Below are 24,697 nucleotides of genomic sequence, written 5' to 3' on the forward strand. Positions count from 1 at the left end.
TGGTGGGAAGAGACTTCTGAGACATCCAGGTCCAGAGACTTGGGACCATCTGGTGTCCAACCTATTACCTGCGCTCAGGCATCCTCTCCAGGCTCTCCTTACGCGATACTAGTGATACAAAACACTCTGTGCCCCAAAGTTCTCTCTTCTTCCTGCTAAACAGTTTGTATTTCCATATTGAGTTGAAATCCATCACAGCTTAATTTCCACCAGCTGGTCCTCCATCTACACCCTTTCATTTTTCCTTAACTTCCTCACCATCGTTCACACACCCCCGGCCACCTGTCTAGTCTGGCTCCACTCCCTGTTCCCAGTCCTCCAGCCATGCTGCTTTTCTTCCTTTTCCTTCTATTTGCTGAACTACTTTTTGCCTTAGACCCAGAGTGTCCTCTCCAAACTTCTCCTTCCTGGCAGATTTCCCCCAGACCAGGAATTATGAAGAGAGTAGTGATCAACATCTGGCTCCCCAGAATAGCTCACAATGGTAGGTTTCCTGCCTGAATCCTTAGCACCTCACATAAGACCTGGCACAGAGTTAGCTCTTGGTAGGGTTATGTTGACTGATGGGTGAGTGAAAGAACGAATGAATGAGTGAAAGCAAGTCAGCCAGTCCCTTGGGGCCATGTAAAATATATTAAGATCACATCTACAAGAAAGTCCTTCAAATACAAGCCATTGTGTTCTCTTGGTTTTCTTTCTTCAGTAAGAGACTGAGAGTGACCTGAGAGGTTAAGGCCAGTTCTATTGTGTAAGTGTCTAAAGTAGGGACAGAGCAGCAACACAGTGACCACTTCATTATTTTTCTCTAAGGTCAGACAATCCCTGGAATCATGATCCCACTGGTGACTGAAGTGAGCTGCATTACACTCATGAAATTTTGTAAATGTTGCCTCAGGTTAATCTCAAAAATTTCATTTCAGAGGTTAATACAATGCCAGCAATATGAATGAACAAGGAATATGCTGTGGGAGCTACACAGAGGGTGACATGGCTCACTAACTATCAGCTCACGATGAAATGGCATTTCCTTTGTCTAGAGATTGATGTTTTTCAATAAATAGGTAAGACAAGTGAGATTAAGTGACATAACATAAAATTGACTACAATTATCAAAACTCATCCATCTGTTATACCTAAGATCCTAATATTTTTGCATGGAAATTATAGTTCCACAAAAGAAAACCTTAAAAATTCATACAAAGAAAATATGGAACTCTAACCCAAAACTTAGATAAACTAATATCTATATGTTTAGAGAAATTATATATGTATAAATGTTTTCTGATATTTACATAATTCCAACCTATCAATAACTCATTCTCTAATCTTTAGCAAACAACATAGCCTTCATGGGCCTTAGTACCAATGAATGTATTCATCCAGTAATTTTTTGGGGGTGGGGGGTACTGGGGATTGAACCCAGGCCTTGTGCTTGCGAGGCAGGCACTCTACCAACTGAGCTATGCCCCCAGCCCCCCAATGAATGTATATTAGGGCTTGATCAATGAATTAACTGAACAAATACTGATAATATTAAATAAGTAGAGGCTGCACCTCTTTTTAGGAAGTTGTTTACCTGAGCATCGATGACAGAGATGAGAAAATTTTCTTTGTGGAAAACCAGAATTTGCTATAGTCTAAAATTTTCTCACTTTGGGAATATAGCTGTCAGGGAGGAAAGCCTTTCCTTTAACCCTCTTATTTTCTGTACCTGAAGTCTACAAATTAGACTAACAGAAGACAGATCAACAGGACAGAAGGGAAACAAATCCTATTTTAACTTTGTGTGCATGCACACTCCACAGAAAAGAAATGAAAACCCAAAGAATCAAGTAGAATCGGGGCTCATCCATCACTTAAGGAAAAGTGATAAGCTGTGGGGCTTGTAGGGCAGAACATCTGGGAAGGTCAATATGGGGGAACTAATGACAGACAAGGGCTACTCATGGGGCATGTCTCTGGGTTCATCTGATGCCTTCTCTGGCTTTGGTGAAAACAGTTGTTTTCATGGGGCAGATGAGAGAAATGTGCGCCCCGCTTCCAAGTACACAGGGGAGGGAAGGGAGCCTCTCAGGACCATTTTTTTCTCAACTGCCTTCAGCCCAAAATAATTTTCATGCCAAAGCATATTCTGGGTGGCCAATTCTGATCCTTTCATAGTCAATACCAATATGTGAAAAATGTAGTCTTGAACATAAAAATAAATGCTTGTGGAGTTGACATGAATTTTGCCTTGAGGTAACCCAGCACAGGGGCAAGGCCCCGGGCTACATTTTAAATGACTTCTGTATCATATTCTAATTTTGTGGACCACGCTAGATCCACTCCAAGCTTATTTCTGCTGTTTTCTTCCAGGCACATTCAGATCGCAGAGTAGAAGAAAAGCAGTTTACTTGTGCTTTCAAGGTCAAACTACATTTCTGAAAGATCTAAACTGTTTACTCTTTAAGCTGCTGAGACTCTGAAATAGTCTCCTAGAAAATGAAACTGTGAAAGCGAGGGTACTTGGGGTGGCAGAGAAGGGAGACAGACAGGCTAAGTGCACAGGGCCCCAGGAGGCAAAGCGCTCATCTCAGAACTTTCACCATCACAGGAGATGACACAAGAACAACCAGTCTGTTTCTAAGGCCCAAATGGGATTTGTAAAATGAGAGCTGGCTAAGGTGAATTTAGGGCAGGGCAGCCCAAACTATGGCCTTTTGCCTCTTGAAAGCACTGATCGGAAGGCATGAAACCCCCTAATCACTATTTATAGTGTGTCCTTCTGGTGTCTGCACTGTACTTTGAGTTGAGGTGAGCACCAAAAATGGGTTGCTGGTCCCTGAGGAATATAAAATTTGAGAAAACTGAAGACTAGAATAGTCAAAGGAACACAGTTCTTAGTAATGGCATAACCTCCTTGGGGAAAAATGATTGCTTTGTTATTCCTGTAGGGGACCCAGAGCTCAGCAGTGAGTCCAGAAAGGGGCCAGCATGTTCTTGCAGAGAGTGAGGCCATCTTCCTTCCTGTTTTTAGGTCACATGGAGCAACAACAAATGGGTCCTGCTCCTGTGTCTCAGTCTATCAGCAGCATCTTTAACACCTTGAATGATGGCAATTCACCTTCCTCTCCCTTCAACTCAGGCTACCTCTCTCCCTGGGGCTTCATTGCTCCTGAGCTTTCTATTATGACCTCAATGCTAATGAGGCCCCCAGCTCGGATCCTTCTCCCCACCTGCAAGCTCAGACTTCCGGTTGCTGGACAAAGTCCAGACACCCCAGAAGGCCCGAACACAATACGGCCCAGACCAGACTCATTCCTGACTCCTCCCAGTCATTTGGGTTCAGGGTCATCTCCCTGTTCTCTCTCACATCAACATCTGATCAGTCGCCAGGCCCTGCTATGGCTCCCTCTACCATGTCCCTTTTAAATTGTGTGACTGTATCTGTGTGCCTGTGTTTCATTCTTTGAAGGAACAACACACTCGCTTGCTTTAAAACTCATAGCGCATAAGACTGCAAAGGGAAACCTGCCCCTTCATATCTTCCCCCCCGCCCTGTTTCCTCTCCCCACAGGCAACTTGGACTGTTCCTTGCCCAGAGGTGATGTGTGCACATACAAGGAAAGGACAACACATGTTCCCCTTTGCTTACACAAATGGGAGTGTACTATAGTCAGCCCTCTGTATCCACAGGTTCCACGTCTGCAGATTCAACCAACCACAGATCAAAGATACCTGGAAAAAATTGCATCTGTACTGAACACATACGGGCTCTTCTCATCTTTACTCCCTAAACAACCTTTACACAGTATTGACACTGTGTTAGTATAAGTAAAAATCAAGGAGACGTGAAGCATATGGGAGGACAGTGTAGTGAACCATGCCATGTCTCATACAATCCACAGGTCTGGGTTTCTGCAGGGGGTGTGGAATGAATCCCCCCGGGGATAATGAGGGCTAACTGCATGCATGATCCTACTCCTTGTTCTTGTTCTTTTTTTCCACTTGATGTATCTTGGTGATTTTTTTCAAATCAGTACCAAAAAAGCTCCTGTGTTCTTTCTCATGGCTGCATAGTATTCCACTGAATAGTTATATCATGTTGTATTTAACCAATTCCCTAGTTAAATGGGGTCCGATATTTTGCTATTACTAATACTGCTGCAATGATAGATAACCCTATGCATGTGCTTCTGTACATGAGCATATTTATAGAATCCTGCAATATCTTTCAGTTTCTTGCCCCTTCTATCCTTTCTATCCCTACTGTGTCTGCTTTGGCCTTCCACTGGCATCTCTGCTCTATCACTCTTAACTCACGCTTAACAAATAATTGGTGCGCACTTTTTACATGCCAGGGACTCCATTAAGTGGGGACAACAAGGGAATAAAAAAAGAAGCAGACCCACCCCACAAATCCTCACCTGCCTCACAACTGTTGAAGCTTTGGGAGCTTACCAATAAGTCAACCCCTCTCTCCTCTGCGTCTGGATTCAGTTGAGAATTAGTGACAGGAATCAAACAAATGGAAATAAAAATATGAACTTCCTTACCATCAGTGTTTCTTTGGCAAAAGAGGCTGAGTCCTACAGCCAAATGCGCTTCCTACTGCATCCTCCATGTTCAGACCTGGAACAACCCTCTTGTGGGAGAGCTGGATCGGTAGAGGGGCAGACAGCTGCCCAGATGGTGGCCGGGGTAATTCCTGTCTCATCACTGACAAGCTCCAGCAGGGGACAGAGATGGACAGGCCTCTACACCAGCTTCTAGAAGACTCAGGTGTATTTTCCAAAAGGACACAGAAGGCAAGATGAGGCACAAGCTCCATGGGCAAGCAGTTCCCAAGAGGGAGTGAGGAGGCGGGGAGGGTACAGTTAGCTACCCAACCTCTTTTCCCCATAGCAGTGGAGAAATTTCTTCATGGACACATAAGAGCAGCAGGATAGAATTCCTCTAACAGTAACCCAAAAAGCGAACTTTGCAGCACTCTGCTTTAAAACAAAGTGGTTCTTCAACCAGAAACAAATGAGGTCTTTCAAAGTTTTTGAAGGCTATTTTTGAAAAAAGGTTTAAATTAAAATTGCCTACTATTATGCCTTGGGACAAACTATTGAATACTTGGCTATTTTCCTCAAAAGATAAAAAATAAACTATTACTAATGCAGCTTAGTGACAGTAATTGAGTTTGAATTACCGAATTTTTAAGAAATCTAACTTTATGGTAGCATGTTGTAATTGAACACAGGAAGAACTGATGTAAACTAGAATTAGGAGATAATTCAGAAGTGATTAAAAATTTTTCAAACTTTTTTCTGTCCTCTCCCCTCCTGGCTGACATCTTTTTAAGGCAGAGTGGCTCTGAATGACCATCTTTCTGATGTCCTTGCTTGCTACAATACTTCAGCAAAGAAATTTTATTTTGCATATGGTCAGCAATAGCCCAAAGCCAAGGTTACACATCAGGATTGGCCAGGGACACCTCAGAGTCTTGCACTCAGCCTGCCCCACAGTCACTGGTCCTCAAAGTACTCCACACTTCCTGACTGGCAAGTTCAGTCCTCAGCTTTTAGTTCTGATCCCTTAACTTTCCACTGCTTTTGACACCATCAGCCAGATTCCTGGGTCCCACCACTAGGGACTCTAATTAAATAGGTTCCATGATCCATATTTTTGACAAAACCTCCAAAGTTTTTTGTGACTGGCCACAGACTTCTCACTTCTCCTTGACACTCCTCCACTGGCTTTCACAACCCACTAGAATCCCGTTCTCCTGCCTCTTGACTACTCCTTTTCTTGTACATGGCTACTGTAGCTCACCCTGGCAATGAGAACTAACATATCTGTCCTGAATAAGAGACACTTCCCAGCAGAAGCAGAAAGGAACCCAAAATCCAGGCTGGACAACTCAAGGCCTTCCTTAGCTCTTTTTCCCATGTGGGGAAGATGTCCCTCAAGTCACAAACCTGGGAGGATACACCCAGGATGCCTGTGGCACATGACAAGTCCTGTGGCATAGTGGAAACCCATGGATGGCAGGAGTCAAGGAGGCAACAGGTAGAGAGAGAAACAGGCTGCAAGGTGGGGTTTGGGGCAATAAGAGAAACGGTCTGACCTGATAGCATGTGCACATTTAGGCCCTTTAATGGTCATTTATTTAACTCTTGTAATCTGACCTAACATTCTCATAACTAGTAGATTAGCTTCCAGAATGTATGGCTAACTTTAGCAGACCTCTAGCCTCTTCTAACCCTAAAGTTAAGAATGCTATAAAATAGCTGGGTGTGGTGGCACACGCCTATCCCATGACTTAGGAGGCTGAGGCAGGAGTATTGTAAGTTTGAAAACAGACTCAGAAATTTGGAGGGGCCTTAAGAAATTTAGCAAGACCCTTTTCTCAAAATAAAAAATAATAAGGACTGAGGATGTAGCTCAGTGGTAAAGTGTCCCCAGATTTAATCCCTAGTAATGGGGGATGGGTGTGGGGGTAAGCTCTAATATCTGAAACCCACAGAGGAGACTGCCTTCCCTGCTGTAGCTCACTTACCCGATGCTCCTACCAGTGTAAGTGGCAAACACATTGATTTATGACTTTCATTTGTTCTGACTATAAAAGTTCATGCAACCTCTTCCACAGTGGAACATGTTGTCCAGGGTAACTTGGAAAACTGGTATCCACGTTCTGAGGCTGTGGTCACTCAAGATAAACAATATTCTCATTTCCTTTAAAGCAGAAGTGTCACTTTATGTGAACACAAGGTTTACAAGGTCCCTTCTAATCTTCTTCTGAACTGTTCCTAAGTCCACCCCATCACTTCGCTTACTGGAACTCTTGTCGCCTATTCTGATAGGTCCCTGCTGCCACCAGACTCATCTGGATGCAATTTAGCTGACCCCTGACATCAGTTATCTTCCCAATATGCAAATCTGATAGTGCAATGCCCTGCCTAGAGCGTCAAGGCCAGTGGTTCCCACCCTCCAATGGCATGGCTTCTCTATACCCACCCAAGTTCACTGCCCATAACTACTGAAGAAGTACCAGCCAAATCAGATTGCTTGGAGGTCTCCCCACACCTCTACCTGGTAAAGTTTCCCAATTTCAAGTGCTCTTTCCTCTGAGAAATCTTTTGGACTGTCACAGCTAACAACACTTTGATAAGTCCCACTTGATCTGGAAGGAAATAACCTTTGCATCCCCAGCGTCTGGCACAAGGCCCAGCTGTGGCTTGGTCAGTTTCATTATGTACAGCACTCGACTATAAGATTCTTCACTTGACAGTAGCAAAACGCCCTGTGGCCAGTGACATTCCATAAACACTTTTCTCCTGATTGCATGCCTGCGTGTACTGAGGTTGAGAGATGGGCACTGGAGCTAGACAAACCTAGGTTCAAATCCCTGCTCTGTCACTCATAAGCTGTGTGTCCTGGACAACTCTCATAATCTTTCGGCCTCAGCTTTCTCAAGTATAAAGTGGGCATAACAGTAGCTGCCTGGTCGGTTTTTGTTTTCCTTTGAGAAGACTAAATGAGAAAACACATTTGGGATGCCTGGTACACGGGTGATGGAAAAATATTTGTTGAATGGATGACTTAATGAATGAGAGATTCTTAAAGAAACATCTTTCTAGCCTGTTTTCCAAAGAACTCAACAGCTGGTCTCTGGGAAAACAGGTTTCTTGAGCCTCGCCCAACCCACCCATTCTCACATCCAGCTGTGTGAGACTAATGAGCAAAAGCACACAACTCAGGAAAGTATCACTCTGCTCCATTCCTCCAGGGACACAGGCACTCACCCCCCACCCCCGCCCCATCCTCCATCTCCCTGGAACTTGGTCAGCCCTGTGGCCGCCAATCACTAGGGATTGGTCCCTTGACTCTGTTTCATAGGTTCTCCAGAAGTTCTGCCCGTCCCTCACATGTAACCCGCATGGTGCACTATGGGGCTCCTAGTCTACAAAGGAGTCCGAGTCAGCTGGGTCCACAGTGATGACCAAATTCCACAGAGCTCCAGCGCTGAAGGCCTTGGGTTACCTGAAAATATTCCGCACACAAACTCCCCACTTCTAATGAATAATGCAGGGAGGAAGGTCAGCCCTTCTTGCCAGCCTCACAGGTGGTAGCTGAAACCCTGGATTTCTTCTCCTCTGGCTGCAGCCCTTCGACAGGTGCATTGTGCTTGTTAATTGAACAAGATGTTAACTGACATCTTAAGGGTTCTGTTTCAAATCACAGAGACCGCTGTCATGTTCACCTAAGAGGTAATTTATGGGCGGTATGGGAGTAGCTCTGAAAAGCAGAGGGGACTCCAGACTCCTGCTAGTTTCCATTTGGAATTGCGAATTGACCCACCCTAAGTGAACCTTTTCCATTTCAAAGGACTTTTGCACTAAAGATCATCAAAGCTCTCTCTGGCTCCCATTGCCTAAGGTAGAAATTCAGATTGCTTTGCTAGGTATATAGGGGATTCATTATTTATTTGTATTTAATTATGGAGGTCACATTTTTAACGCAGGCTTTCTCAACATTTGTCACAGAAAGAATCACCCGGAGGGGCTGGGGATACAGCTCAGTTGGTAGAGTGCTTACCTCACAAGCACAAGGCCCTGGGTTCAATTCCCAGCACCAAAAAAAAAAAAAAAAAAAAAATCACCTGGGGTGCTTTTTTAAAAAAAAATAATAATAATGGCGCTTGTATTCCATCCCAGACTTTAAAATTTTGGAGGGACAGTGCAGGCTTCTGTACATTTTTCTCTCTAGGTGACTGCCATGTGCTGAGTATGGCTGTGATAACATTTGTCAACAGGGCTGGAACACACACTCAAGGATGGACGTTTCACTGGGGTTTCCTCTGTCAACAGTGGCCTTCTCCCCTATCTCCTGCCTGACCTGGGCTTGTGCTTGTCCTATAAGCCCGAGTTCAGCTGCTACCACTTCCCAGCAGCTTATTTCCTCCATTAGTGTTTTATATGTGCTTTTTTCTAGCACCGTGGGGGGGTTACTTCATTACTGGTCCATCTCCCTGGATAACCTCTGTAAGCTCCTTGGGGAATGGGTGGTCCTCTTTGACCCACTCCAGATCCACTGAATCAGAACCCCTGGGGGTGGACCTTGGGCCAAAGTTATTTCTTAGGTTCCAAAGGTGATTTTTTAAAAAAATATTTTTAGGTGCAGATGGACACAATGCCTTTATTTATTTATTTTTATATGGTGCTAAGGATCAAACCCAGTGCCTAGTGTGCTAGGCAAGAGCTCTACCACTGAGCTATAGCCCCAGTCCTCCACAGGTGATTCTGATCCATGCCCCAGTCAAGAATTGGTTTCACAAAAGTACCAGGAATAATAAGCATAGATAAATATTTGTTGCATTGAATTGATGAAACATTTTCTTTGCTTTGAAACAATCACATATGCTAGCTAGTTGCCTTTGATTCCCCTGCAGATCTAAACACCACTCCCTTATGGGATTTTCTATATCCATGTACTTATTCATTCATCCAACAAGTATCACATATTCTAACAAAGGCCTGTGGTTCAGGAGTATACAGGGGAAAAAAAAGTACCACCCTAAGGGACTTGACATATTATGTATAGTTATTCTTTTATTTTTATCAGTATTATATTGGAATTTTTTTCTTCCATATACTATTGATATGGGGCTTGCCAGAGGTGCTCGATGAATATTGTTAAATAGATAAATAAGACATCATCAAAAATAGAAATGCAATCTCCCAGCTAACACCCACACCTCTTTCCCTCCCCACTCTCTGTAAGAAAAAGTATATTCCTTCTGTGCACTAAGGGATTTCATGTTAAAACAAGCCGTGACCCCAAACTGAGACCTGCTTCTTTTACTTACTTACAGGTTGACCTGGGACTCTAGCTCAGGGTCTTTCGTTGGCCACGTCTGAAGGGACTGGATGCCAAAGGAGAGAGACGACTTTGCTTTCCAGAGAAGGGTTTGTGCCATCTGACTCCCACAGGACCCCTTGGTCAGCGGCTCCATCAGTGGGCCCGGAGGCTGCGGCACTGTGCTGAAGCAGAAGGAGTTGGGAAAGGCTCTGAGAAACAGAAGAACACAGGCTAACCAAGGCCTGCCCTGTCCTCCTCCTCCAAGGACAGCTGTTCATAAGCCAGGAGCAGGGGGATGCCAAGCATGCCAAGGACATTACTGCAGAGTGGTGCTCAGGGATCCTGGGTGTGGAGGTGCTGCCCAGAACAGTTCAAATCTTATCACATCCCTGAGCAATGACTTATGTCACCTACGCCGTCAAGTTGGAGGGATCTTGCTCTGGTTTGGATGTTCTGAGTATGTCCTCCAAGGGCTCATGTGTTAAAATTTAATCCCTATTGTGAGGTATTAGAGGATGGGAACTTATTTCCACTATGTTTAGAGGTGGGTCTTTGGGAGGTGATTAGGATTAGATAAGGCCATCCAGGAGGGGCCCCAATAATTGAATCCTGGTGGCTTTATAAGAAGACAAAGGGAAAGACCAGAGGAGGCACAGACACACATGTACACTCCCTGTCTTTTGCAATGTGACGTTCTGCACCACCTTGGGACTCTTCCAGCAAGTCAGCCATCATAAGAATCGGTCCTCACCCTTGGATAAGAACTGTAAGTCAAAATAATCCTCTTTTTTAATAAAGTTACCCAGTCTCAGGTATTTTGTTACAGTAATAAAAAATGGACTAATATAGATCAAAGTTAGTATTTAAATAATCACAAACTTATTTAGAAAAAAGGCAATATTGGTTTAGTACAGGAAGTTATGTCTAGAATGCTTTTGGAGAATAACAATGTGGGTCTCTCAACCATCACTGGGATAGTTCTAGTAGTACTTGGTTTATCTAATTTCTAGTTTAAAATGTCCAAGAACAACCATAGAAAGGCTTAGACTGGTAGCACTGGAGACAAAAAGGGAAAAAATGCATATTTTAAGAGTAGTGGCATCTAATACATAAATAGTCAATGCTTGTGGAATTAACAAATAGGTTGTTCATGGGATAACTTGAGAAATGTACTCTGAGATGTGCCTGCCCTTTCTCTGCTGGCTCACACAGGAAGGTGGGAAAGGCAGTTCTAGCATAGAGGGGGCTATGAGTAGGAAACATAGGCATCCCTATTCCTCCTGATTGGAGTGGTTTTCTGAGCCAACTAGCAGCATCTTCACTCACCTCAGGTGACAGACAAATGAGCCAACAAAATCCAATTACTTGGAAATGGAAAAATAAAAAGCAATCTCAGAAGTCATTTGATAGAGAGGTACTCTTCATGTCAAGGCAGAGGTCAGAGGCCTAGTAGTCCAGAGCAATATTATCTGAGGAAGGGTCTGCACAGGGAGCTGCCACCTGCCCAGGGCTGGATGCCGAAGGAAGTGACTCCACACTGCTGGGCATCTGGAGACAGGCACTGCCCACTTGAAGCTGTTCTACCAGTGCCACACAGGCCCAAGGCTGCAGGCATCTTGAAAAAGCAGATGTTACTTTAATGAGCTATGTTTCATGCAGGAAGGATTCAGGACCCTCCTGCCCGCCACTGCCCCTGGGACTCTTCTCTTGCTAGGTCCACTGGTGTTCCTCAGTATGACTCCACTCTCCCCACGGCCTTTCCTGGTCCGGAAAAGCCACATGCTGCATACCTGACCCAGACTTTTAGAAAATCTTACCCTAGACCCCTTATTGTTGCAGCACCCAGACAGACACTAAAGTCTCAAGTCTTCAACCTGTGACAAAAGCCAAGTATGCAATCAGCTGTTCTTTACTCAAAGGCACTTCATGATTCCTAAGCCTCAGTGGCACCGGAGCTTATGGCTGCCTTGGCACTAAAACAACAAACAGATTTAATCCCCGGTGTAAGGATCTGGGATAAAAGATACATTTTTTTCTAAACTCTTTTAAAATTTTTTTCCAGTACAAAAATAATAATTGTATGCAAAAGATTTGAGAAAGTGCTCTCAAAACCCCACAAGGGAGTGAAGGAAGCAAGCCAGGGAATAGGAAGGGGCCAAGTAAGGCTTCAGATTCTGGTAGAGTCCTTTGAAGAGACTCAGTTTGATTGAGGCTGTGCTGCTTAGTTCAGTGGCCACTCACCACGTGACTTCAGAGCAACTGAAACATGGGCAGTCCAAGGCGAGCCGTGTAAGTGTGACATACACACTGGCTTTGGAAGACTTAGTACAAATAAAAAAATCATATTCTTGTTGACTATTTTTTACACTAATTACATGTTGAATGATAATAAATGATTAGAATTCATTTGAATATAACTAGTTGAAAATATAAAATTTTATATGTAGCTTCACTTTGTATTTTGACAGTACTGCTAGAGGAGGTAAGTGATGTCTCAAGAGTTGTCCCCACCTGAAATGAGGAGCTGGGCAATCAATTCCCTGTAGTCTATCACTGGCTAAGGGCCTTGGGGTGGGGTAACAGCAGCCCCAGGCGCTTGGGGCTCTCTGCACCCGATCGATCGCAAGGCAGCTGCAGGGGTTCACCAGTTCAGCTCTAAAGAAGAGCTGCCCATGAGTGTTGGAGGTGCATGAAGGTGCTGGGGACATGGGTGGCGAGCACAGGAAAGGTAAAGGGACCTGAGGAGACCCATGCTGTTGGCATCACCCTCTACCTCCACTCCCTTTTCTCTCTGGTTAGTTTGGTTTTCTGTCACTCCTCTTTATGTGACATCTATGCTTAGACCATCCAATGTTCTGTGACCTTCTTTTCTGCCTCAACCTTAGGTCTTAGACATCTTTCAAAATGCATACAAATACATCCCCAATATGAAATACTACAAAGATAACCTTACACATTGTATACATTCTTTTCGATTTTAATCTTAAAATACGAGTTTTAACATGCTATTTTCTTGAATCTTTAATATTTTGTTAAAAATCTTAATAGCTCTTTCCAAACTTTCCCACCCCTTAATTTTACAATAACTTTACTCATAAGAGTTCTTCACACTTCAATTCTTCACCTTCATTTTCAAATGCTCAGATTTGTCTCACCACTGTTAACTTTAATTTGCTTATTTGCCTTTGTTTTAATTTTCTAATTTAAAAAAGTGCATGTTTCTCTTAACCTTCTGACACATTTTATCTTTATTGTCTTTCAATTAAAAATATTTAACAGTTGAAAAACTTTTTGGAGAGATGGCATAGTGAGTAGTCATTTGCAAAACTCTTTGGAGCTCATGGAAATACAAGTCAACAACAGTGCAACAGAAAGAACACCTACTGAAAGAAGAGAATGACCAGGATCTCTGCTGTAGCTCTGGAGACCTACTGTACACAGTTATGTGTGCACAAGCTGTCAAAAGAGACCTCAGGACTCTGCACATTACGTAGTGTGAGGGAAATGAGCAAGAACATTCTGAGGGTCTGACCCACAACCGACTCAGAGGGGTGAGCACTGGGCAAGTTTCTTCTTTTTCTTTTCACTGCCCCAGAGTTCTAAGAAGGTGTGGCCAATTTGAGGAAGGTTGAGAAGAAGCATATCTTATTTCTGAACTACCTGAAGCTCTGGGAAGACGTTAAGCAAAAGCCTATGTGAATCCACCAAAAGAAGGGCTGCAGGTCATGGAAGATTGTACTGACCCAGACCCTCTCTGGAGTGACCAGGCTGCCCTGAAGCAGGAGGAAAGCAGGACACCAAGGCAAGCTCCAGTAGGGCAAAGCAGCACAGCAACCAGGGCTTCAGCAGACCAGAGGGGAAATGTGGGAGTCAGGGAAAACAGAGGGCCTGTTCCCAGGGCCTCTGGAGCCTTCCTGCTTCTGGAGGCCAGAGCTCCAGCCCAAGTGCTGGGAGAGAAGACAGACACATCAACTCAGAGGAGTAGGGCCAAGGGGGACCCACCTGTCACTAGCAAACATGTAAACGTAGACGTAGACAGAGCTGTCTCTGTCTGTGGATGAACAGTACTGATGAGTGCAGGACCCATGTGGAGGCAGCAATGGGCAGATGACAGGACAGTCATTTTGGAGATCAGAAGGGAAAGCAATGAACTTTTTCCCTAAAGAAAACAAGAGGAGGAGGCCTCTCACATCAAGTTGTAAAATAGCTCTAGGATAAAGATCCTGGAATGAGGCAGGAAAAGGGGGTTCGTGGGGCATGGAAGTAGTTCATGGGGCATGGAAGTAGCTCTCTGGGAGGAACGGCCCTGAAGAAGAGGTGAAGGTGCCCTGTAGGCAATGTTTCTGTGCATGGGGCTCCTATTGGACTGCCAAGCCCTGAGGAGCAGAGTTGACCATTTTTTCCTCCACAGTTCCTAAGGCCCTGTGTGCCTTGAGTCTCAGGATTAAGGGTCTGAAATGATGGGGGTGAAGAGAAGCATGGCTTCTTTTACAGTTAGCCTCTGCTGTGGGCCACAAGGAAGCAACAGCAGTCCACTGAGAACTTGTCTGAGAGCCCCAGACAGGACACAGCAGGTGTGGCACCTGGTCAGGCCTGCGAAACCCATAAGGTGGGGAAAGAGACCATAGAAGAACCTAGCTGCAGCACCAGAAGAGGCTCTGATACTAACAGGCAGATGTCCAGGTGCAACAAAAGGCATACAAGGCTCCTTCAACTTGGCAGATAGCTCACTGTGCTGACCACTGAAGTTGCCATGTTCCCTGAGTTCCCGAGAGGAACTTCAGGGAGCCACACCCACCTGCCAGCATCCTGATACTGCACATTCCTCCTCCTGTTTGCTGAGAACATCCTCATTGTACATCAGCAGCTGCCTATCTTCAAACCAAGATCAGCTTTTGAGGTCTGAGCTGACTTGGCCTGGCAGCAGTGGATGGATTGGGTGGACCTCTGGCTCCTCCCACATTCGGGTCACTCCTTATTCTGCGGCTTCTTACTCCATGGCACTCACCACTGTCTGAAGCTGTCCTGATTATGCATTTGTCTACTGGTGTATGGTCCACTGCTCTTCACTAGACTGTTAGTCCACAAGGGCAGGAACCTCATCTTCCTTGTTCACCCAGTCTCCCCATCGCCAAGCACACAGAGGTGTTCTATGAATATTTGTTTGATGAGTAAATGACTCACTGAAATTTGTGAAAGGCAAAACACTAGGAAACTATTCCCTTGGAATAGAGAGTGACATCACTGGCAGCTTGGGTCAGAACCTTCCATTGCTTCACCACCTCTAACCGGTCACTGCTTTGTGAGGACTGTGCCAGGCACACAGGCACAGACAACCCATCTGCAAAACATCAACCCAGGTACAGGGTGGATGCTAGGAAATACTTCATGGCTGGCAGTGCTTCTACACGTTTCTCTCTGGTCATAAAATGCAAGGCAGGAGCTTATGTCCTCACTTCCATTTGTGCTATGGGGTCACTGGCAGTAATGGCTGGGAAGTTCACCTCAGTCCCCCGTCTGGGGCCGAAGTGCCCATTTTTACCTCTTTACCCAATAAGGTGGCTCCCAAGAATGAGTGCCAGCTGTACAGTGGCACCCCAGTGCATAGGGTCACTTCCACTAGTGTGCCACTAAATTTTCCAACAGTTCGCCCAAGTTGTTTCCACTATGACTAAAGAAAGATACTGCTTGTGGCGGTACCGTGGGTGACTTGCTCCATGCCCACTTCACCCCCTTGCACAGTGCAAGTTGGAAAGCCAAAACTAAGCTGCCCTTGACTCCTCTGCTGCTCGAGTCCTGATGGGTGTGGATACCATGAATCAGAAGCCCTTATGCATTTGTGGTTTGGAAAGGAGCCAGGCAGATCAAGAGAGAGGGCACAAGGCAACATTTTGCTTTGGCAGATGGTGACAGGGCATTGTGGTTCTGGGGTCAGCAGCTGTCTGAAGTAGCAGTGGCAGCTTTGGGGAGGCAGGCCTAATTGACAGTGTGGTCCTGCAGTTAGTGGAGGTGGCAGCAGCCTCTGGCTTCTTGATTCATCAACTTGGTTTTGTTTTGTTTTGTTGGCAGTAATGGGGATTGAACTCAGGGCCTTGCAATGCCAGGCAAAGGCTCTGCCACTGAGCTACATCCCTAGCCCCTGGCTAGCTTCTTGTTGTGAAGTGGCAGCTTTCTTCCCCGAGTGTGGCAAATCCAAGCATTCGGGGAGCTCAGAGCTAGTCCCGGGGGCTCAAATCAGTTGCCTCTCTGGCTCTTCCAATGACTCTGTAAGCACTTAACTCCCTGTATCAGTATTAAATCCCTTGGAGCTTACTGGGGTGAGTGGGTTCTGTTGCCTGCAATAGATTATCACTGATATGCCCTTTATAGTGTCAGATTGGATTGTGAGTTTAATAGTTGATATGACCCTGTGCACAGTGAAAGCAGGGCACAAGTTTCTTCCAATAGAAGTAATTGTATAACCAGTAGGCAACAAAAAGGGACTGTGAATTTTTATAGGAAAACAGGAATGTTGCCTTTCCAGTATGGAAGAGACCCTGCTCAAAACACTATACATTTCTGCTGAAGCAGCAAAGAGGCGCTATGGGGCAACCAAAAGGACAGCACAAAACAGAGGGTACTTCTGAGGTCACTGTCACATGGGAGCATGATCTGTTTTCACTAATGCTAACTGTCTAACATTGCTTCGCGTTTTTTCAAATGTGCTACCGAAAACTGTTATATCCAAATGTGTGCTGAAAATGTAAAACAGTTGAGAAATATTAGCCTAAGTCACGGATGCTATAACATCTCCACTAATAAAAATTTACCTGCATCCTAAAGTCTTTCTAGCTCTGGGCAGCACCCATTCAGGAATGACTTTCATGTGCTGAACCCAATCTGTCTCATCACACCTAACACGTGCTGTGATTTTAGGTCAAGCCCAGGGTCACACGCCCAGTGGGCCTAATTCACCCTGTGGGCCTAATTCCTGTTTCATACATCATTCAAATGTGGGAAGGCTATCATATCCTCTGTAAATTTTCTTTTTCAAATAAAATACCCCTTCCCCCTATTGAAAACCTTACCTTTTACTGGATCATTTTCATCAGATATAAGAAACTTTATAAAGTAAAAGCACAGAAACCCCAAACCAAAATAAACAGTAACAACTCCTCTCCTCATCTTCCCTCCACCCCTGCAAAGTGCTGACTATATTTGCTGTTTCCAACTGGTCACCTGTCATGATCTCCTGGAGCAGGTCCAGTGCAGTTTTCTTCCTTTTTTCCTGAGAAGACTGGTCCAAGGCCACCAACGACCCATGGGATACTAAACCCAGTGTCAGTTCTTAGTTCTTCACTTTGACCAATCAGCAACATGACACAAAAGCCACCCCTCCCACCTTTTAAAAAACTAATTTATGCTAATCTTATTTTCTTAAAATAGAAAAATATCCAACCACATCATGTATCCATGACACAATAGTTTCACATGCAAGTTTCAAAGTCTCTCAAAGTCTAAATTTCAGTTGTGATTTATATGAACAATTAATCCAAGTCCACCATATTGGTTATCCTTCCTACTAAAATTTCTTTGATTCCCTTCTCCTTAAGTCTCCAAAATCCCTTTTATTTCACATATTTTTTTACCTTTCCTTATTTCACCATGACTCACAGTCACATTAAGATCAAAATAAAACAAAAACCTTGATGTATTCCTTCAAATATTTCCTACCTGAGGATCCCTATCTGCACCATCCACTAAAGCAGCCAGCAGCCACCTGGCACTCCAGCTAGATTCCAGAACTATAAGCAGGAAATTTCTGTTGATTATAGCAGCCCAAATGGCCGAGGACAACAAGCAATCCTGAAGCCTTCTACAAAAATCTCTTGGGGCAATCACACTTCAATGCCAACTCTGATTTGCTTGCTGTCCACCAGGGTCCCAGCTTAGAAACTGGGCATGTTCTGCTGGTTCTCCATATCCCTGCATTCTCTGCATCCCCACATCTCTGCGTGCTCCTTTAGCCCACCTCCCCCTCCAGGAAACGAGCAATGAGTCTCCCTGTAGAGGCCACATGTCATAATTTTCCTGCAGTGCTGTTTATCACAATTCATCTCTCTTTAGATCTTCAACTCTGTAAACCAGATGACCAAACATAATTTCTCATATTAACCTTAGAGAGTAAAGCTAATCTGACTATTGTCTTCCTCCAAAAAAGGAAGCTGGTTTACATTAATTTAAAACTTGGGTGAATAATAAACATTGTTTTTCCCCTGCCCTTAGGAGAACAGACATAATATGACAATTAATTTTCTCCTGATGGTCTTAGGAGCCCATTATGTCAGCCCACTGCAAGACAGCTTTTCAGAGTCTTTCCCAGGAAGACTGCTGTTGCTCCAAAAGAAAACTGACAGCAGCAGATTTATTTATGATTAAATACTTAAGGGCCTGATGCAAACACAAAGAGTAATGAAATAATATAGAGGAACGAAGACTGTGAAAGAGCTCACATTAAAATACTTGTTTATGAAACTACCTGAAAAGCAGAAAGACTCCTGGAAAATACCACCACCACCAAAACCCGGGAGTCAAGAGAAGCACAAGGAGGAGGGGGAAGAGGTACCACATGCATAGAGGATGACTGCTCTTTTCAGACTGATCTGGGCCTGGAAAGCAACATTCAGGAACAAGAAAGCATTCGTCTGGCATTGAATCTGCTCTCCCAAGGCGTGGGCTCTATGCATTACTAATAAGGAAGCCATCATGTACATAGCAATAATTGGGAAAGTAGAAAATGTGTCTTCCACTTGTAATTCAGAGTATTCTGTCCATGGTAGGGCTCTGCACCCACAGTGGCTAATCTTAGTGATCACAATTGAATCACTTAAGGTAGTCTTTCATGACTTAAACTAAAAAATACAAAAACCCCAACTCTGTAACTCTTGGGGGTGGGTATCTGGGCTCAGCTTTCCTGTATTTTGGAAAGCTTCCCAGTTATAAAGGCACTTTTTTTTTTTTTTTTTTTCCAACAACCAAGTATCCATTCCCTTCTTCTGTAAATAGCACTGAAAATCACCACCTCTGGTCTCTATGAATGAAAGTAAGTTCACCTCTTGGTTCTTGATTGAGCATATGACCCAGGTCCAGCCAATGAGCATGTTTTATCCTCTGGCCAAAGCAGCTGGTTCAGGGACAACCTCAGACCCAAGACAGCCAGTGAACACCAACCCTAGGACATGCGCTAGAATTACTTCGAAAGAAGGTCCCTCTTTCTGCTGGGGTAGAAAGCAAAATTGAAGAAGTTAACTTTCTTTGCCTCCAGGAGGTAAGACTTTGAGCTTAAAGTGAACCCAGACAATGAAGACTACCAATGACATTATTTGAGCACTTGGACCTATCTGCTCTCAAAGCTTTGTCTACCCCAGCATTTTGCAATTGCATGAACCAATAATTCTCTTTTGTTTGTCATTCACAGCCTTTGATATGTAAAAATAATTTTAACTACAAGTAAGGAATGGATACCAGCCAGGCAGAAACAATGCTGATGTACACCAGCTGGAGGGAGCTGAAGGAAACTGTTCCATTATGATTATAACTGGAGGGCCAAGAGTCAGAAGCACCTAACCACTGAAGCTACATCCCACAACCTAAGCCATCTTTCAAATGGAATCTGAACCACAAGACTAGGTACTGCCGAGGGACTAGCAGAATCACAAGTGATGGGTGGCAAGGAACAGGCAAGCTCTGGTTTCACTCTCAGGAAAGATTTCAGAACCGTTCAGTAATAGGAAGGCCACCTTATAAAGTAGGTTCCCTGACCTTGTGTGGGGTCACACAAGCTTCATGATCAGCTATAAGAGTTGTTGCAGAAGACTTCTGCATTACCCCAGAGGCCTGCTTTTCAATGTTATGTCCCCAGGCCAGTCGTACTTGTTAGAAACTGAAATGCACTAAAGTCACCCTGACCTTGTGAATAAGAATCTCTTGGGAGGAGTAGGCCCAGGAAACTGTTTTAAGAAAAACTCCTCCAAGTATGTTATGTTTGAGAAGCACATACCAGACTAAAGAGTTTGGGTTCTCAAACACAGATCTCCTGAACCTTGCCCCAAAGATTCTGATTAAGTTCATGTGGGGTTGGACTGCAGAATTTGCATTTCTTTTTGTTCATGTTTGCCATGCTGGATGGAGACCAAACGGATGCCTCACCTATGCCAAGTAAAGGCTCTACTGAGCTAAAGCCCCACCACAAGAAATTTGCATTTCTAAGAAGTGCCCAAGAAATGCTGCTGCTGCTGGTCCAGGAATCACACTCTGGGAACCGGTATCTCAGAGGCTGACCTAGTAATGTCTAAAGCTCCAATCAGTGTGGAGGTTCTTTGATCTTTAGGATTTACCCGGCGAATTCGACCTTACTTCCAGGTAAGCCTGTTAATGCTGTGGCTCACATGTAGCTCAGCCTCCATAAAATGTTACAGCCAAAATGACAGAGCTCAGCAACTGAAGAATCATTTAAAATAACTTCGGTCCTTTCATTATATTTCCTGATCAACACAAAGGGACAAAAAAACCACAGATACATTTCTTAAAAATATTGTGTGCCTATTAGCCTCTTTCAACAGGCATTTTCTATTCTTCTCCTTTCTAAACATCCCTAAAAGATTATTTACAGCCAGTCCTACCACTGCCCTGAGCACCTGCTGTCCTTCTCATCCCCTTTCTTCCTAAATCTGTCGCTCAAAAATGTAACCAAATGGGCTGAGGTAGTAGCTCAGTGATAGAGCACTTGCCTAGCACATGTGAGGCACTGGATCCCACTCTCAGCACCACATAGAAATAAATGAATAAGGACTATCAACAACTTAAAAAAAAAAATATATATATATATATATATAAATTTTTTAAAAAATGTAACCAAGTGAGTAGAGGAGAAGGAAAAACAGAGTGGTCAAAGCTGGGGTTTTAATCAGCAAAGGAAGGGAAAAGCCAAGAGTGTTCATGTAAGTCATTTTGTTCATAACAGTTGCCATTTAGTAATGCTTTGTGCAGGCACTGTTTTTAGCACTGTGCATAAATTAGTTCATTTATAGCTCACATCAATACTGCAAGATGGGTCATTTCACAAATGAGTTAACCAAGGCTTAGAGGGGTTAAGCAACTTGCCCAAGTTCACACACATGGTGATGAGTAAAAAGACAGAAGCTAGAACCCAGGTCCACCTCACTCCAAAGTCTTGCCCATCTGATATGCCTTCCTACAAATCATGAGGAACACATTTAGGGTAAGTTTTTTTAACAGTACAAGTTTATGCCTCCAGGTTTCCCTGCTAGGCCTTCTTGCTGCTACCTCCCCAGAAGCCCAATGCCTGGGCCATTTCTAACTCTTTCCCATTCATTAGGTAGCTGTGTTTGCACACCAGTTACCACAGCTAACATGGGCTATTTAGCAGAGAACTGTCACACTGAAAATAATGCCATTTTCCCCTGATGCCAACAAGATGATTGGGTAAATACATTTAAACCAGACTCTCAAAGGCACTCAAAGCGAAGCAGTAGCATTTAAGATTGAGACAATAGGAAATGAGAGGTAATTGAGGACTGTGGATAAGGGAGGCTCCTCTGGCAATAGGCCCATACAGGAGGCGAAGGCTCTCTCCCCTGCCTGTGCCACCCTGCATCTTCAGAGTTTTCTGAACATTCACATGCTCCAGGGCCACCCCATACGTTCTGAATCAATGGGCCTGTAGGGAAGGAACCATACGTGTGTAAGGTCAAATGTTCCACAGGTCATGCAGATGCACAGTCAGAATTGTGAAGTCTTTTACAGGTAACTTTTTAAGCAACAAAAATAATAGGAGAAATTATAGGTGGACATTTATCTGTTTTAAGGAATTCTCTTCTATTTGAACGTAAATAGAAGTCAATGGATCTGACTAAATTTAAAAACCACCTTTACCACAGTAGAAACAAACAAAAAAAACCAAAACAACAAAAAAATTCATTGAAAACCACCATAAAAGGGCAAATAATTAACTGAAAAATATTTGTTATATATTTAACCAAAAAATTCCCTTAATCCATAAAAAAAAAAGCTTCAGAAAAGATACACATTCCAAGATAAAAACAAAGCTCACACATATATGGTTCATAAAAATAAGTACAAGTTATAAATAAATATGAGAAAAAAATTCACCTTACTACTTAACAAATTCATATTAAAACAAGGTACCACTTTGACAAATATATGTGATAACACCTAGGATGGCAGGTAAGGGAAAACAGACACACTCCTATGATGCTGGGGAAACTGTAAATTGGTACAACTTTCTGGTAAACAATCTGGTATTGTGTTTCAAAAGTCTTTAAAATATTCATTTTCTTTGATCCAGTAATCACCATCACTTCTATAAACTTATCTTACAAAAAAAATTACCTCTGGGCTGGGGAGATAGCTCAGTTGGTAGAGTGCTTGCCTCATAAGCATAAGGCCCTGGGTTCAATCCCCAGCACCGCAAAAAAAAAAAAAAAAAATTACCTCTTCACACAGACTAATGCACATGGATTCACTGCATCTTTAGGAAGAGTAGAAAAACTGGGAATGAACAGGTCCAATAATAAAGGATGGTTTAAATAATTGTTACATATCTCTATGAAAGAATGTCATACAGCAATTTAAAGCAGTTTTCTAAAGAAATGTTTAAGAATGTGGAAAAATCCTTACAATATATTAAGTGAAAAAGCAGAATGTTAAAATAAATATCTGTGTTTATATGGAAGAAAAAGACCAGATGATACCTGGTAGGATTATGGGTCAATAAAAATTTAATTATCCTCTTCATATCTTTCTTGAGTTTTTAAACTTCCTCTCACAAACACAAATTATCTTTATAATAAAAATGATAATCTTATTATCTTGAGGCTTATAAGATAATGTCAGAGAGTCAAAACACTCTGGAGGCCTGGAGGTCATTGACTCTTTCAGGCATAAGGCCATGAACACAAAGGAGAAGCTGGTATAAGTGGGGTTTCAGAGGAAGAGACGAATTTGCTAAATTTGCAAATTTGCATAGTGGCACTGTCCACTATGGTGACCATTAGTCATAGGTGATTACTTACCTGGAGAATTAAATAAAATTAAAAATTCAGGCTGGGGCTGTAGCTCAGTAGCAGAGCACTTGCCTAGTGTGTGTGAGGCACTGGGTTTGATCCTAACCACCACATAAAAATAAATTTTAAAAAGGCATTCTGTCCATCTACAACTACAAAAAAATTTTTTTTAAATTAAAAATTCACTGCCTTAGTTGAACTGGCCACATTACAAGTGCTTAATAGCCACAGGTGCTAAGGGCTCCCCTCTGGGATGGGGTGGGTAATGGAATGTTTCCATCACTACAAAGTTTCACGAAACTGCCCTGCCCTAAACATGCTGCCTCAGGCCTGAGGGGTCCAGCATTGGGGTCCAGCCATTGGCTCTTAGTATGACTTTTTTTTTTTTTTTTTAAGTTCTCAATGGCTCTTTTATTTATTTATATATGGTGCTGAATATCGAACACATGCCAGACAAGTGCTCTACCACTAAGCCACAACTCCAGCACCTTTTCTTATCCTTCTCGGGGCAGCCACAAGCCTGAGTTGTAGCCTCTGGAGGGCGGAGACCATCTCTGTGTGGCTTTCCCAGACTAGTGGGGGACCTATACACAATGAACCTGGGAACACAGAGAGGCACGTGGTAGACACAGCACAGAACTGGGTCAGGGGTTCGGGGAAGGCTTCAGGCAGGAGGAGTAGGTGCTATCCAAAGAGGGAAGCACAGACTCCCTGCGCAAGTAGGGCGACCAGCACGAAGGGAGTGAAGGTACTGATGATAAACAGTCAGCAGAGGGGGAAACCCCTAGCCCAACAAAATTTGTTCAGTCCTTACACAGTATATGTCGTGGTGGGCCAGGCCTGAGCCAGTTCTGGAGACTGGGCAGAGACCAGGACGGCTGTGGTCCCTGTCCTCGCCATGCTTACGGTCTCATCAGAACTACGGGAGGACTGCGGGTAGATGAGGTATGCCAAGGGCTAAGGATGGAGAAGGACCCGAAACAAGGGCCTCCCACCTCTATTAAGAATCCTGTTTGGTTTGCTCTGTATCCTAGCAAGCGAGCCTTGTTCTCTGCTTCGGTCGGGGTGGGAGGTCCACGTCCCTGCGCTTCTCTTCGTCCCCACCTATGCCGGGACTATGGAGAGCTCCTCTGGGTTGCAGGCAGCACTGGGCAGGGGACTCAGCTTTAGGAAATCTCTCCAAAGGTCAGATGTGCTGTGGGTTTAAGAAGTGTGAGAATATTGCCAGAAATATGATTGGGGGGCCGCTGGAGCCCTCCAGAGGGGATAGATTCTGAAAAGATACAGCACCGACCTGAGTGTCCTCGAAGCGGGAGAACCCACTCCAAGTTACAGAGACGCCCAAGAGGCAGGAGTCCGCCAGGGCGGAGGGAGGGGCCCCAGCCACAGCGGGGAGGGTGTGTCCCGAGGCCCAGCCGCACGCAGGGGGTCTGGCCTCTTGGGAGAGCACCCCAGGGAAGGAGGGTGGAGGCGGAGAGGGGCGCCGGAGACCTGGGCAGGGGGAGGACGAGGACTTCCGTCAGGAAAGGGCGTGGGCAGGGGGGAGATGGGCGGGGCCAGCAGCAGCAGGTGTACAGGCACCTGGGGCGCGAGGACGGGTGGTAGAGGGCGAGCGGTGCCAGGAGGGACCCCTTCCTTTAGACTTCGGGGGCTCTTTCCCGACCATGTCCTTGAGCAGTCAGAAGCGGGCAGGGCACGTTCTCCACGGCGCGAGACCCGCGAGGGCCGCGGTGTGCCTGCCTGCCACAGGGCGGAGGCTTCGGGGCGCAGGCGACGTCTGCTCG

General features: G+C 44.4%; 1 protein-coding gene and 1 non-coding gene across 6 annotated transcripts in view; both read right to left on the minus strand.

Annotated features, from left to right (window-relative positions):
• Nucleotides 1–24,697, minus strand: part of Garnl3 (GTPase activating Rap/RanGAP domain like 3) — a 147,601-nt gene that overhangs the window by 121,754 nt on the left and 1,150 nt on the right. For 4 of the 5 annotated variants that reach the window (XM_047523818.1, XM_047523815.1, XM_047523816.1 and 1 more), the window contains exon 2: nucleotides 9,840–10,010. The exons of the other annotated variant lie outside the window; for it this stretch is intronic. In XM_047523818.1, the coding sequence (XP_047379774.1) occupies nucleotides 9,840–10,010 (171 nt within the window). The remainder of the gene's footprint in view (nucleotides 1–9,839; nucleotides 10,011–24,697) is intronic. 5 annotated transcript variants of the gene reach the window in all.
• Nucleotides 1,399–1,470, minus strand: Trnaa-cgc (transfer RNA alanine (anticodon CGC)). Its single transcript has one exon. It is a non-coding gene; the product is annotated as a tRNA-Ala (tRNA).

Source organism: Sciurus carolinensis, chromosome 14, assembly GCF_902686445.1.
Source record: "Sciurus carolinensis chromosome 14, mSciCar1.2, whole genome shotgun sequence".
Lineage (NCBI taxonomy): Eukaryota > Metazoa > Chordata > Mammalia > Rodentia > Sciuridae > Sciurus > Sciurus carolinensis.